Raw genomic sequence first — 11,118 nt, forward strand, 5'->3', positions numbered from 1 at the left:
CATGTCCTACCACGGGCTCTTCGGTTCTGAGCTCAGGTTTGGGGCTGTCCGTAACAGCTGGACTTGGGGCTACAAAGGGCAGAGTCACTGCTGGACTAACCAGTGTCGGGTAGGGTGACATCTCGGATGGCACGAGTGGCACCAGCGGGGCCTCGGCAGCAGCTTTCACCTCCGGGCCGGCATCTGCAGCCTTATGGCTTGGCTCCCTCAAATCCAACACCAAGGTGGGAACTTGATCTTCGGGAAAAGGCGGCAAGCTAAATTCACCGTCACCCTGCTCTAACGGGACAGAGGTGTCCGGAGTCCCTGCTGACGCAGAAGACGTAGGAACGTATTCCTGGTAAAGTAAATTGCGCAGTTTCTCATCGAGGCTTTTGATCGTGTTGTCCACGAAGTCCACCCTGGGCGGCCCCTCTCCGTCGGACTCGGCGGTGCTCGGCTGCTGCTGTTGCAGCAGGCTCATCCCCGCGCCGGCGCAGGCGACGGGCTGCACCTGGGGCAGCATGGCGTGCTGCTGGGACGCGGCCACCGGCACCTGCGTGGGGCTCTGGAGCTGAGACCCTGCCAGACCCAGCGGATCGGCGGCGGGGAACGCTTGGCTGACGAAGGCGTGCTGCACCGCGCCGGGCTGGCCGGCCTCCGGCAGGTGAGGGACCTGCGCCGCCGGCTGCCGTTCCAAAACGACGGCGTCCGGCAGCGCGGGGAGCGGGCAGAGCTCCGCCGCCGTGACCGACCTGTGGGGCCCGACGCTGCAGCACGCTATCTCCACGTCGGGGACGCACGTGCCCTCGTCGGCCAGCGGCTGCAGATGCTGAGGAGCCAGGAGAGAGTCGGGAGGCTCCTCCGGCAGGGCGGCACGGGCGCCCGGCTGAGCGGGCATCGCTGCCTTCTGCGGAGAATATTCCGGCTGACCTCCGTTAGCAGCCGCCTGCTCCAGGATACTGGGAGCAGATGGCGGCAGTGCCGGAGCGGGAAGCTCCGCCTGGCTCAGCGCGCCGGCTGACGACGCTGCGGCAGGAACTGGAGCCAAAGACGGAGAGACTCCGATGGGGCTGTCACACACCCCCGCTTGCAGGGGAAGCTGCGGAGCGGCTCGGGCACCGGGCGCCTCCGCCACCGCCGAGCTCGCTTGCTGATCGTCCGGCTGCTCCGGGTCTGGAAAAAAAACGCAGCCCTCAGGTTACCCACTGCAGGAAAGAAAAGTCACCGCGCGGCGTCCCGGTTAGCGGCAGCGATAACCACACCCAGCCATAACCCAGCGGCGCTTCCCGGCGGGAAATAACTGTGCTACACGAGGCAAATTAGAACCTAGAATTGTAGATTCTGCAAAAATATTTCCCCGGAAAGACACTGCTTATTAGAACAGCAGCGAGGAGAACTTCAGCTGCCTCAGAGCGCGAGGCAGAGTTAAAATCCCGATCCACCCCTGAAACTCCAATAAACATTGCTAATTCGGTTCAATACCAGAAATACGCTTAAAATGCAAAAATCATCGTTTTCCTCCTCCGACTAAACGAACCGAAACAATCGTAACTGAGTCAGGTGAGAACAGAAGAGAGATGACACTGCAACCTCAGAGAAGAAAATGTTTTCTATAAAGTCTGCAAATACCTGGCCCTTCAAACTGCTGAGTGCTCTGAGGTACCGGTGGAGAAAATTCAGGTGCATCAGTAGTAGGGTTTTCCACAACAGGACATATAATAAACCACCTTTTTCCAGTATGCAAAACTGGAGACGAAAAGAAAACAAAAAGTAAACACAAAAGTTCCCAATCATTCCAGATCACCTTTCAAAACCCAGTCCTAATTTCCACGTTTAGAAAGAAAATCAGAACTTGTACAGTATTAGGCAAGATTAAATCAATGGCTCCTAATTTGATTCTCATCCCTTCTGGAAGGGAGGCAGCGATGTCCCCCAATTCTGCCACATATTTTAAATTATTTGAAAATTTATTTTCAAGTGGTCATACTTTTAGAAGGGTAATAGTTATGTACATGAAACTTCTATTAATGGTACTACGGACAGTTTTCTCACAATGGAAAAATAGTTCATTTTGTAAAGTTTATCCAGCTTAACTTTTCCACGTTGGAAGTTTCCTAGCTACTATTTGCTTCCACATCTTATCTCAAAGCCTGACATACATAAAATGGAAAACCAGAACTATGCACACTTTGTAACTTTCATCAGTTGAAATACAAATGTCATGTTAAAAAGTGCACTGATAAAATTATAAGACATTTACAGGCAAAAAATAAAGCAGATCTTTTGAGCAGAAAGTCTAGTTTGGAGGATTACCCAGCTTCTGCACTTGTCAAAGAAGTTCTAGATCCTTCTTCTTCCCCGTAAGCACGGAGCAAACACACCGCCACACGCAGTAACAAGGATTTTGGAAGCAACGCTTCCTTCAGCAGAGGTTTCATTTTCCCCCTCCAGCATATGGTTACAGAGAGCACAAAGGGCCAATTCCCCCCCAATTCCGTTTGTCTGTAAAACCCATCGGACACGACTGCGTTCAGAAGGCTGAGATCCCCCCTGCCATCCCAAAGCAGCTGAAAACGTACGAGTTAGAAAAGTCAATCAAATCACCAACGCAAACATAATCTTTTCACTTTCCGTGGCAAACGCAGTTATTGTTGTGAGAAGACCATGTTTGCCCGTACCTTCTTTACTGCCCCACTGCTGACCATCAGCTTGGGTAATTCAGGGCTTCCCTAAACACCCCCGGGTGGCAGATTGATCCAGGTTGGCCCCGCGATCTCCCAGCTTACCAACAGCAGGGACCATCGTTATACCCATATTTCTAGATTCATAGATTCATAGATTTCTAGGTTGGAAAAGACCTTAGAGATCATTGAGTCCAACCGTCCCTAGTCCCCATTAAACCATATCCCTAAGTAGATCATCCACCCTATTCTTAAACACATCCAGGGATGGGGACTCAACCACCTCCCTGGGCAGCCTATTCCAGTGGCTGACAACCCTTTCAGAGAAGAAATACTTCCTAACATCCAACCTGAATCTCCCCTGACTAAGCTTACACCCATTTCCTCTTGTTCTATCACCCATCACTAATGTAAAGAGCCCTTCCCCCACCTCCCCACCATCCCTTCTCAAGTATTTGTAGGCTGCAATCAGGTCTCCCCTCAGCCTCCTCTTCTCCAGGCTAAACAGCCCCAACTCCCTCAGCCGCTCCTCATAAGTTTTATTTTCCAGCCCCTTGACCAGTTTAGTCGCCCTTCTCTGGACCCGCTCCAGGAGCTCAATCTCTCTCTTAAAGCGAGGGGCCCAAAACTGGACACTATATTCCAGGTGCGGCCTCACCAGTGCCGAGTACAGGGGCAGGATCACTGCCCTGCTCCTGCTGGTCACACTATTCTTGATACACGCCAGTATCCCATTGGCCTTTTTGGCCACCTGGGCACACTGCTGGCTCATATCAAGCCGGTAGTCAACCAACACCCCCAGGTCCTTCTCCGCCAGGCAGCTCTCCAGCCACTCTTCCCCGAGTAGATATGTTTCCAGTCACCACGGTGGAAACTGGTGGATTTCTTCCCGAATCTAACAAACTTCTGCATAAGCTCATCACTGCCTCATATCTTAAGTCTGTATTCAAAAGGCACGTTTACCATTTTGCTGGTACACGGGTGTCTTCATCTGCGACTGACGCTTCTCCTGTTAAAAAAAACCAAAAACAATAGAAGAACTGGCTGTCTTGTATCGATGCCAGAGGAGCATTGTTCCAAGAAGCACTCATCGTAAGCCTTAATGGAGTAAAAGCATTATTTTTCTAGCTGAGAAAGGTTTTGGTTTTGCTAACGTGAGATGTAAAACTAATTTACAGTAACTGGCCGTTAAGAAAAAGGAATCAAACTAGAAATTTTTATTTAATACTTCTCACCTCGTTCATTTCCAGTCTATCGGTATCTTGTTGGGGACTCGTTCCCTGATCAGAACTTCGCTCTCCTTCCGTATCTTCACTAAGCATATCTTCTGCTTTATCAATAATATCTTTCATTTGTTCAATAAAGGTCTCTTTTTCACTCGGCAATATGAATTCATTCTCCACCTACAAGGCCACATCAAGACAAAGAGGAAAACATTAATGTTTTGATTCATGTCCCGTTCCACAGCTATGAGAAAGCTTGGCCAACAAGGCCACGTGAGAATAAGTTGGCTGAAGCAGCTTGGTGCAACCCCATCACCCAGTCTCACCATGTAAGTAGCGATCTCCTCTGGCGCATCGCCGTCCAAATCAAACTTAAAAGTCACCATTTTGTGATTGTGTGTTTCCAGCTGGCACTCCACCATCTTGTCGCCCGTGTTACAAACCTGCAGGCAAAGAGGAACGAGTGATCTCTGGCACAGCCGAAGGAATCACAAAGTTACTCTCAGTCAAAGAGGTTGTACTTGCATTTAATATGGTCAGTTTGGGTCTGCTGGACTTCTCCTGGCGCGAACGGGCGCGCGTAGATTTCTTATGTTTCTTTGAAGACTTTCCTTCTTGTTTTCCACTTCCTATTGCTCCTTCAAAGCTGTCACTCATCTCTTTACCCGACGCGACGTCTGGACTCATGTAGCTTTGTAAAAGAAAGGAAGAAAAAACCCCAAATAAACCCACTGCCACACATGGTGGGGCTATGCCTAGGGAAGACACGCAGCGACAGAGACTGCACAAAAAGGTGCACATCTGCACCCTTTTGGCCCAACCTGAGCCCGCTACTGGAAGATGCTCAGTACCTGAAGGGAAACTACTCCAAGAAAGGCATGTACTCTTGCTGTCCCACCTAATAAGAAATGATCTATTAGCATTTCTGCCAATACCACAGGGAAAGTCCCACCACTCTTAATACATCACTAGGTGCCCCCGATCCCTTCGCTGCAGGGATCCTCACAGTCGCTCTCTGAACTGCACAAGTTCCTGTTTTTTCTAAGGTCCAGTTTTCTCAACTCCCACCTTCTGCCACTCCCAGCAGAAGGTCTAAACAAGGCCAATTTATGTTTGTCAGAGACGAAGGAAAAGAGCGAGAAGTTGGTACAGCATTCCCTAAGAGACTGCCTCTCCTCCCTCCGCAGTCCTCAAGGATCAGAAAGAAGGTTTTTATGCCGCAATATCCCAGATGACCAGCCAGCAACAGTATATTATTTTTAGCAGCCAAAACAGTAGCTGCTAACAACCCTATTATAATATGACATGTACAGAAAACATCAACATGTAAGTAATTTGCAGGAAATTTTCAGAGGCTCATAAAAACCATGTCAGGAAGGAACCTTGTGAGGCCATCTGGCCTGTTTATTACCCCAAGGTATGATCAGCTCTGTCTAACCAGAGGTTTGTGTAAACTGATCTTATAAAGCTCCCGTGAGATTTCACAATTCCCGGGCAATTTAGTCCTGTCTTCATTTAGCCATACAGGCAGAAAAGAATTTAAGTCTAATCTATGGATCCCTTGCTTAAATTTAAGGCCTTTACTTCTTGTTCTGCACTAGTTGCACAGTCCAGCTTATTTCTGCTCCCTTTGCAGCGACCTTGTAGGTGTACCTCCAACACTAGGAAAGTGAACACATTTTGTGCGTAGGATACACTCTAGATCACATCTTTGCTGCAATTGCCAGCTGTTTGATCCATGTGCCATTACCCTGTGCTCTACAAAAGCACATCCCAGCTCCAGCGCTGAGTTACCCATGCGCCTGGAAAAGAGAGAAACCTCCCTCCATTGACTACGAGCTGTGTGCTGACGGACGCTCTCCATGCTGCTTCTCAAACACAGTTCTGGAAGAGGCAAATCAGAATTCAACAGGTGACTGAAAACTTGATATGCCTTTCTACAACAGACTAGATAGATCGAACATTTATAGCCAGAACTGACCTATAGTCAGGAGGTCGTTCAGCCTGGAGAAGAGAAGGCTCCGGGGAGACCTTCTAGCAGCCCTCCAGAACCTAAAGGGGCTACGAGAAAGCTGGAAAGGGGCTTTTTACACAGGCACATAGTGACAGGACAAGGGGTAATGGATTTAAACTGAAAGAGGGCAGATTTAGATTTGATCTATGAAGAAATTCTTCCCTCTGAGGGCGGTGAGGCACTAGAACACGTTGCCCAGAGAAGCTGTGGCTGCCCCATCCCTGGAAGTGTTCCAGGCCAGGTTGGATGAGGCTTTGGGCAACCTGGTGTAGTGGAGGGTGTCCCTGCCCATGGCAGGGGGGTTGGAACTAGATGATCTTTGAGGTCCCTTCCAACCCAAACCATTCTATGATCCTATGATTCTATGAAAAATTAGATTTCACTTTCCATCCAGTATTTATAAGAAGCAAATTCTTGAGAAAAATGGTCCAATCTGAAGGTTGTGGGGTTGCATCGACTTGCATCAGACTGACTTTTTTGGTGGGGTGAGATGAAAACAGTAAGAGAGCTGTTCAAAGCTCATAAACTTAACTCATCTTGTCTATTCAGGAAAACAGAAAAGGGTCACTACAATCCTAGCCCCAAAGCTTTATAATCGATGGGGATGAAGCTGGTCCTGGCTCCCGCAACAGCCAAGGCGTTCAGCCGCTTGTGAACACACACTGTTCATATCTACCTTATTTGTATCCAAACACTGAAAAATCTGGCTTACTGCAGGTGCCAACACAGGAGCTGTAGTGCGGGAGCAGCAGAAGCCTGGGGAGGGGAGTCCTGCCCCCCCGAAGCAGCCACCACTGCCCCCAGCCAGCCCCTGTCCAGTCCAGCAGTGAGCCTTCCTCTCCAGGGCTCTTCCTCACTGCTTCCTCCAAACCTTGCTGCTTCCGAGTACAGAAACAGGCAGATAAGGGCTGGCAAAAATGGAAATTTGCTTTTGTTTGAGGAGTGCTGAGCTGGCTCTGGGGGTTTTTTGTCGTTAGTTCTGTAATCAGCATCACCAGGGTGAGCGTGGCCTCGCGCAAAACCGAGGAACGGGCTTTGGCCGCGTGTCCCAACGCTTGTTGTAATGATGCCTTTGAGTGGCTCAACACACAACTCTCCCTAGCACCCCGTTCCCTGTAACATACCTGGGGAAAGATCCTTACAGAAGGGATACAGGCATGCCCAGTCCAAAGAGGGGGTAAATTATGTGGCATGTCTTTATACAGACTCGACAGCATCCAAACCACGACTGTACCACTTCAGTTATCTCAGCAAAAAAAAAGAAGTTACATGCTGAAATGAAAGCTGCTGCACAAGGCGAGGATACAGCACCCAAACTAAAGAATGAGACGAGGTGGAGGAGCCAAGATAGGCACGCTGCACAACGAACACCTGCAGCTTTCTCCCTAGACTTGCACCCTTCCGTCTTCTCCTGCTCAGCTCCCGCTGCTCTGCTCTCAGCCAAGGCACAGGTCAGGCATTTGGCTTAGTCTTGCAAAGAGAGAGAGGAGAAAAAGCCCCCAGAAATAAAACATTTCTTATGCCAAAGAGATTGTAATGATACCTTTCACAGCTCTGTGACAGAGTTTGAAGCTTGTCCTGTATTGCCTGCTCCTAAAACGTAAGAAAAAGTCATTTAAGTAAGTGCATTACATTGGCAAAAGACAAATACCTTTAAGAAAAACACCTTTGTTGTTGCGACACCAGTAATTCTAAACCATTCTGTGTAACCAATTCTTGGAACTCGGAAAAACTAAACGTCCCCCTGCAGCCTCCCAACATTACTTCTGCCCAAAGCACCAATATCTGTGCACAACCAATTTAAAGACAGAGCCACTCATCTGCTAGTCCCCTTCCGCTGTCTCTAAGGCAGAAGAGGGGGTGAAAAACAAAACAGTTCTCACCACAGGGGAAAAACTTGATTGCGGGACAAATCCACATCAGCACCTATCTATTTATTTTTTTTAAATTATATACAGTATAAGCTAATTTGCTTCATTGCTTTGTATAGTTTCCTGAAATAACATATTTTCATTGCATTTGGCTTATTGCGAAAATTTCTGCAGAACTCACAAACAGAAGATGAAAACTCATCATTTAATTAAAACACTGCCCTCATATCCTGTCCTTTTGCTCTCTACACAATAGAAATTTTCCAAAAAAACATCCCCCTTCCCTGGCTGCAACGCTCGGACAGACATTGATAGCGTGACCTTCGCATCGGGTAGACCTGTTTTCACAGAATTTGTGGTGACCATGCTACTGGCCCTACTCTAACAAACTTCCTGTAGATGTACAGACACACGTACCCCCCCCGTGCATGTATATAACTGTATGTATATACACACATCCCAAATATATTCATAAATATATATAATTTTATATATATTTATACGTATGTACTTACAAACATACGTCTATAAAATCCTTCTACAGACACACAGAAACAAGGCCCTTGACTGTCATCACTACATCTTAACACCAAAACCGTCGGCAGACTGGAGTGAGAAGCTCAGCCGTTAACCAGTCACCCCCAGTCATTGCTTATAGTGCCACACATATGCCATGCCAAGCGGGACTGCAGTTTCCATAAAACTGCAAAATTAATGAACAGTGAGAACACAGACATAATGTATCTGAATTTTAGCAAGGCACGTGATGGAGCGCCTTACAAAATCTCATCTGCCTCATCAGTTCCAATCGGTTTGGCCGCGAGTGCTGCCACACGTTCAAACAAAAGATGGAGATAGAAGTGTTGGCAGAGTAGCAGAACGCGGGGATTTGAATATATAGAGACGTGAAACTCCTCTTTACACCCAAGAAAAACGTAGCAACGTAGGTCATAAAATCAGCACGTTGATCAATCTGACCATCCTACGCTATTGGATTGATTTTTTAAATTGAAGGAGAGAAGGGAGTTACAGATGAAGTATGAGAATGAAGTTAGCAAAACAGTGGTTAAACGTTCCAAGGGATATGAAGAGGTGACAGGACAGACGTGTGCCTCAGTGGGCAGGGACTTCTCAGGTGAGATAAGACAACTCGCACCTCCCATAGCACACTGCACCACAACAATGAAGGTTATTCGTGGTTCCAGAATCTCTGAAGGGATGGACCCTGCACTGGAGGCTGCAGCTTTGCCATCAGCCTTGATTCTGACATTCTGTGCAGACAGAAAAAAGGCAGTTTGGGAGAAACACCTTGTGTAAGGGATACGCCTGACACAGCCAGGCTTTACTGGGGGATTCTGCCAGTGCAGCACTACAGACTGGTTCTACCATTTGTGAATGGTTCTACCATGGTTCTACATGTTTTGCTTTGCTTATGGATACAGAGTTGAAGAGAAGGAAATGTTCTGTGACATTCTGTCAAGGCTAAAGGTTAAACAATTATGGGAGTGGAAGGAAAAGTCAAAATAGCAGACAGGAGGAGCTGATGGTCTTATAAAGACAAGTAATAAAATGCATCTTGCTTATATGACCACTGAGAATTGGGAGTGCCTACAAACATCTGGAGAAACCAAAACCCCAGGGCTGCACTAGAATTCAGGCAATAGAGGACGACACAACGCTAAATGAAATGGGAATAAGGCTCAAGCTGAGGAGCACGAAGAGGTTTTACGTAGGGAAGAATCAGATTGTGAAACAGCTTCTCAAGGCAAATGATGGTTGGTTGCACAAGCGCTTAAGACGTTTAAAACAAGACTGGACAAAACACGGATGAAACTCTACAGAACGGCTTCTTACTGACCCACAGCACTTAAAAAAAAGTAATTTCTATTTCTATCCCTGTGCTTGTGCTCAGCTATAGACAGAGGTACCCAGTCCTGCTGCCCCGTTACTTCGAGGAGACATTTCACAAGGTACAACACGCAGTTTCCAGCTTCGTCTGAAACAGCCAATTATTTGCTGACCCGGAGCTGCCAGCATCGAGGGCAAGCGGCTCCGCACGGCGGCAGGGGACAACGGGCTTATTTCCCAAGGGAGATGACTTCGCAACGGAGTGAGTCAGAAGGTGAAGGGAGAGGTGGGTGAGTTACTTCAGAGGAAACAGCTCTACCTCTTGAGATGTCTCTGCGACTGCCTGGAGAGCGGAGCAGGGAGCTGGGAGCTGCTGACCCAGTGGCTGGGGCAGGTCGGGCTGAGGCTGCAGCAGAGCAGAGGGCTGGAGAGGCAGGCAGTGATCTATGGGGACGGGCGGACTAGCCGTGGCAAGGCTGCCGTGCACCTGGGCAACGCCTTCCGGAGCGACGCGGGGAGGCAACACTTCGGGCTGCAACTGCAAAGGCGGTGACATGACTATCGAAGGTTGCACGGGCAGCACGGGCACCTGGGCTCCAGCTTCCAAAGCATACTGAGCGTGTCCAGGCATCTGCTGTAACGCAACAGACAGCTATTAACACACATCTCTGCTCGGAGCGCTCGGGGCTTCCACGACAAGGTCCTAAAGCCGTTGGATGGAAAAAGGGTTGTAATTCCGCAGCGAGACTGCGCTTGTGCGGTCTCTGCTTGGAAAGGGAACTACTCAAGAGTTTACACTTGCTTTGAAACGACCAAATAAAAATCTAAGAACCCTTCCTAGATAATTATGACAAAGGCATATTGCTCAGGTGCTATTTACTTCGTAGGAACGAAGCCACGTTTCGCTAAGAAATTAAAATTTTAAGATTATGAATTCACTGCTCTGAATAGTTTGTTCTCCTTTCAATGAGCATGCCACAATGAGCAGACAAAAAATATACTCTACTCATAAACTACATCAGGATTTTTTTAAAACATCTATTTTATACATCAAATCAGTAGCTGGTATAGACCACACAACTAACTCTTTTTCCCAAATATACACCAGCAGGAAAGGAGCAAGGAAAACATGGAAGAAAAAAGGCATCTTAGTACTAGGTAACACTCTGCCTAGTTTTTACCTTTTTAAAGGATCATCACCTAGAGACTTGGGCTATTTGGAGAATATAAGAAAAAAAATAAATCAAGACTCAGGTGAGAACTAGGCCACACAATTACTGCATGTTCTCTGCAGATTCTAGATATGAGCCGAAATTATTATTCCAGGTTTTAATGTGGATAAAAATAAAGACACAGTGTGCTTCGCAACACAGAACAGTTACACGACTGGCTAAGGGGAGGTTGTCAGAACAGCAGCTGTGGTGTACACTGCAGAAGAGCAGTGAATTTTTTTTTTTTTTAAATCTTAGAATAAGATTCTAAAACTAGAATAATTCACA

General features: G+C 47.7%; 1 protein-coding gene across 1 annotated transcript in view; it reads right to left on the reverse strand.

The window, feature by feature from the left end:
* The window catches only part of LOC104383513 (serine/threonine-protein kinase WNK2), a 107,427-nt gene that overhangs the window by 24,727 nt on the left and 71,582 nt on the right, over positions 1 to 11,118 (reverse strand). The window contains 8 exon segments of the mRNA XM_086619291.1: positions 120 to 1,155; positions 1,612 to 1,728; positions 3,627 to 3,672; positions 3,899 to 4,066; positions 4,213 to 4,329; positions 4,412 to 4,577; positions 7,444 to 7,493; positions 9,939 to 10,253. Of these exon segments, the coding sequence (XP_086475417.1) occupies positions 120 to 1,155; positions 1,612 to 1,728; positions 3,627 to 3,672; positions 3,899 to 4,066; positions 4,213 to 4,329; positions 4,412 to 4,577; positions 7,444 to 7,493; positions 9,939 to 10,253 (2,015 nt within the window).

Source organism: Tauraco erythrolophus, chromosome 12 (assembly GCF_009769465.1).
Source record: "Tauraco erythrolophus isolate bTauEry1 chromosome 12, bTauEry1.pri, whole genome shotgun sequence".
Taxonomy (NCBI): Eukaryota; Metazoa; Chordata; class Aves; order Musophagiformes; family Musophagidae; genus Tauraco; species Tauraco erythrolophus.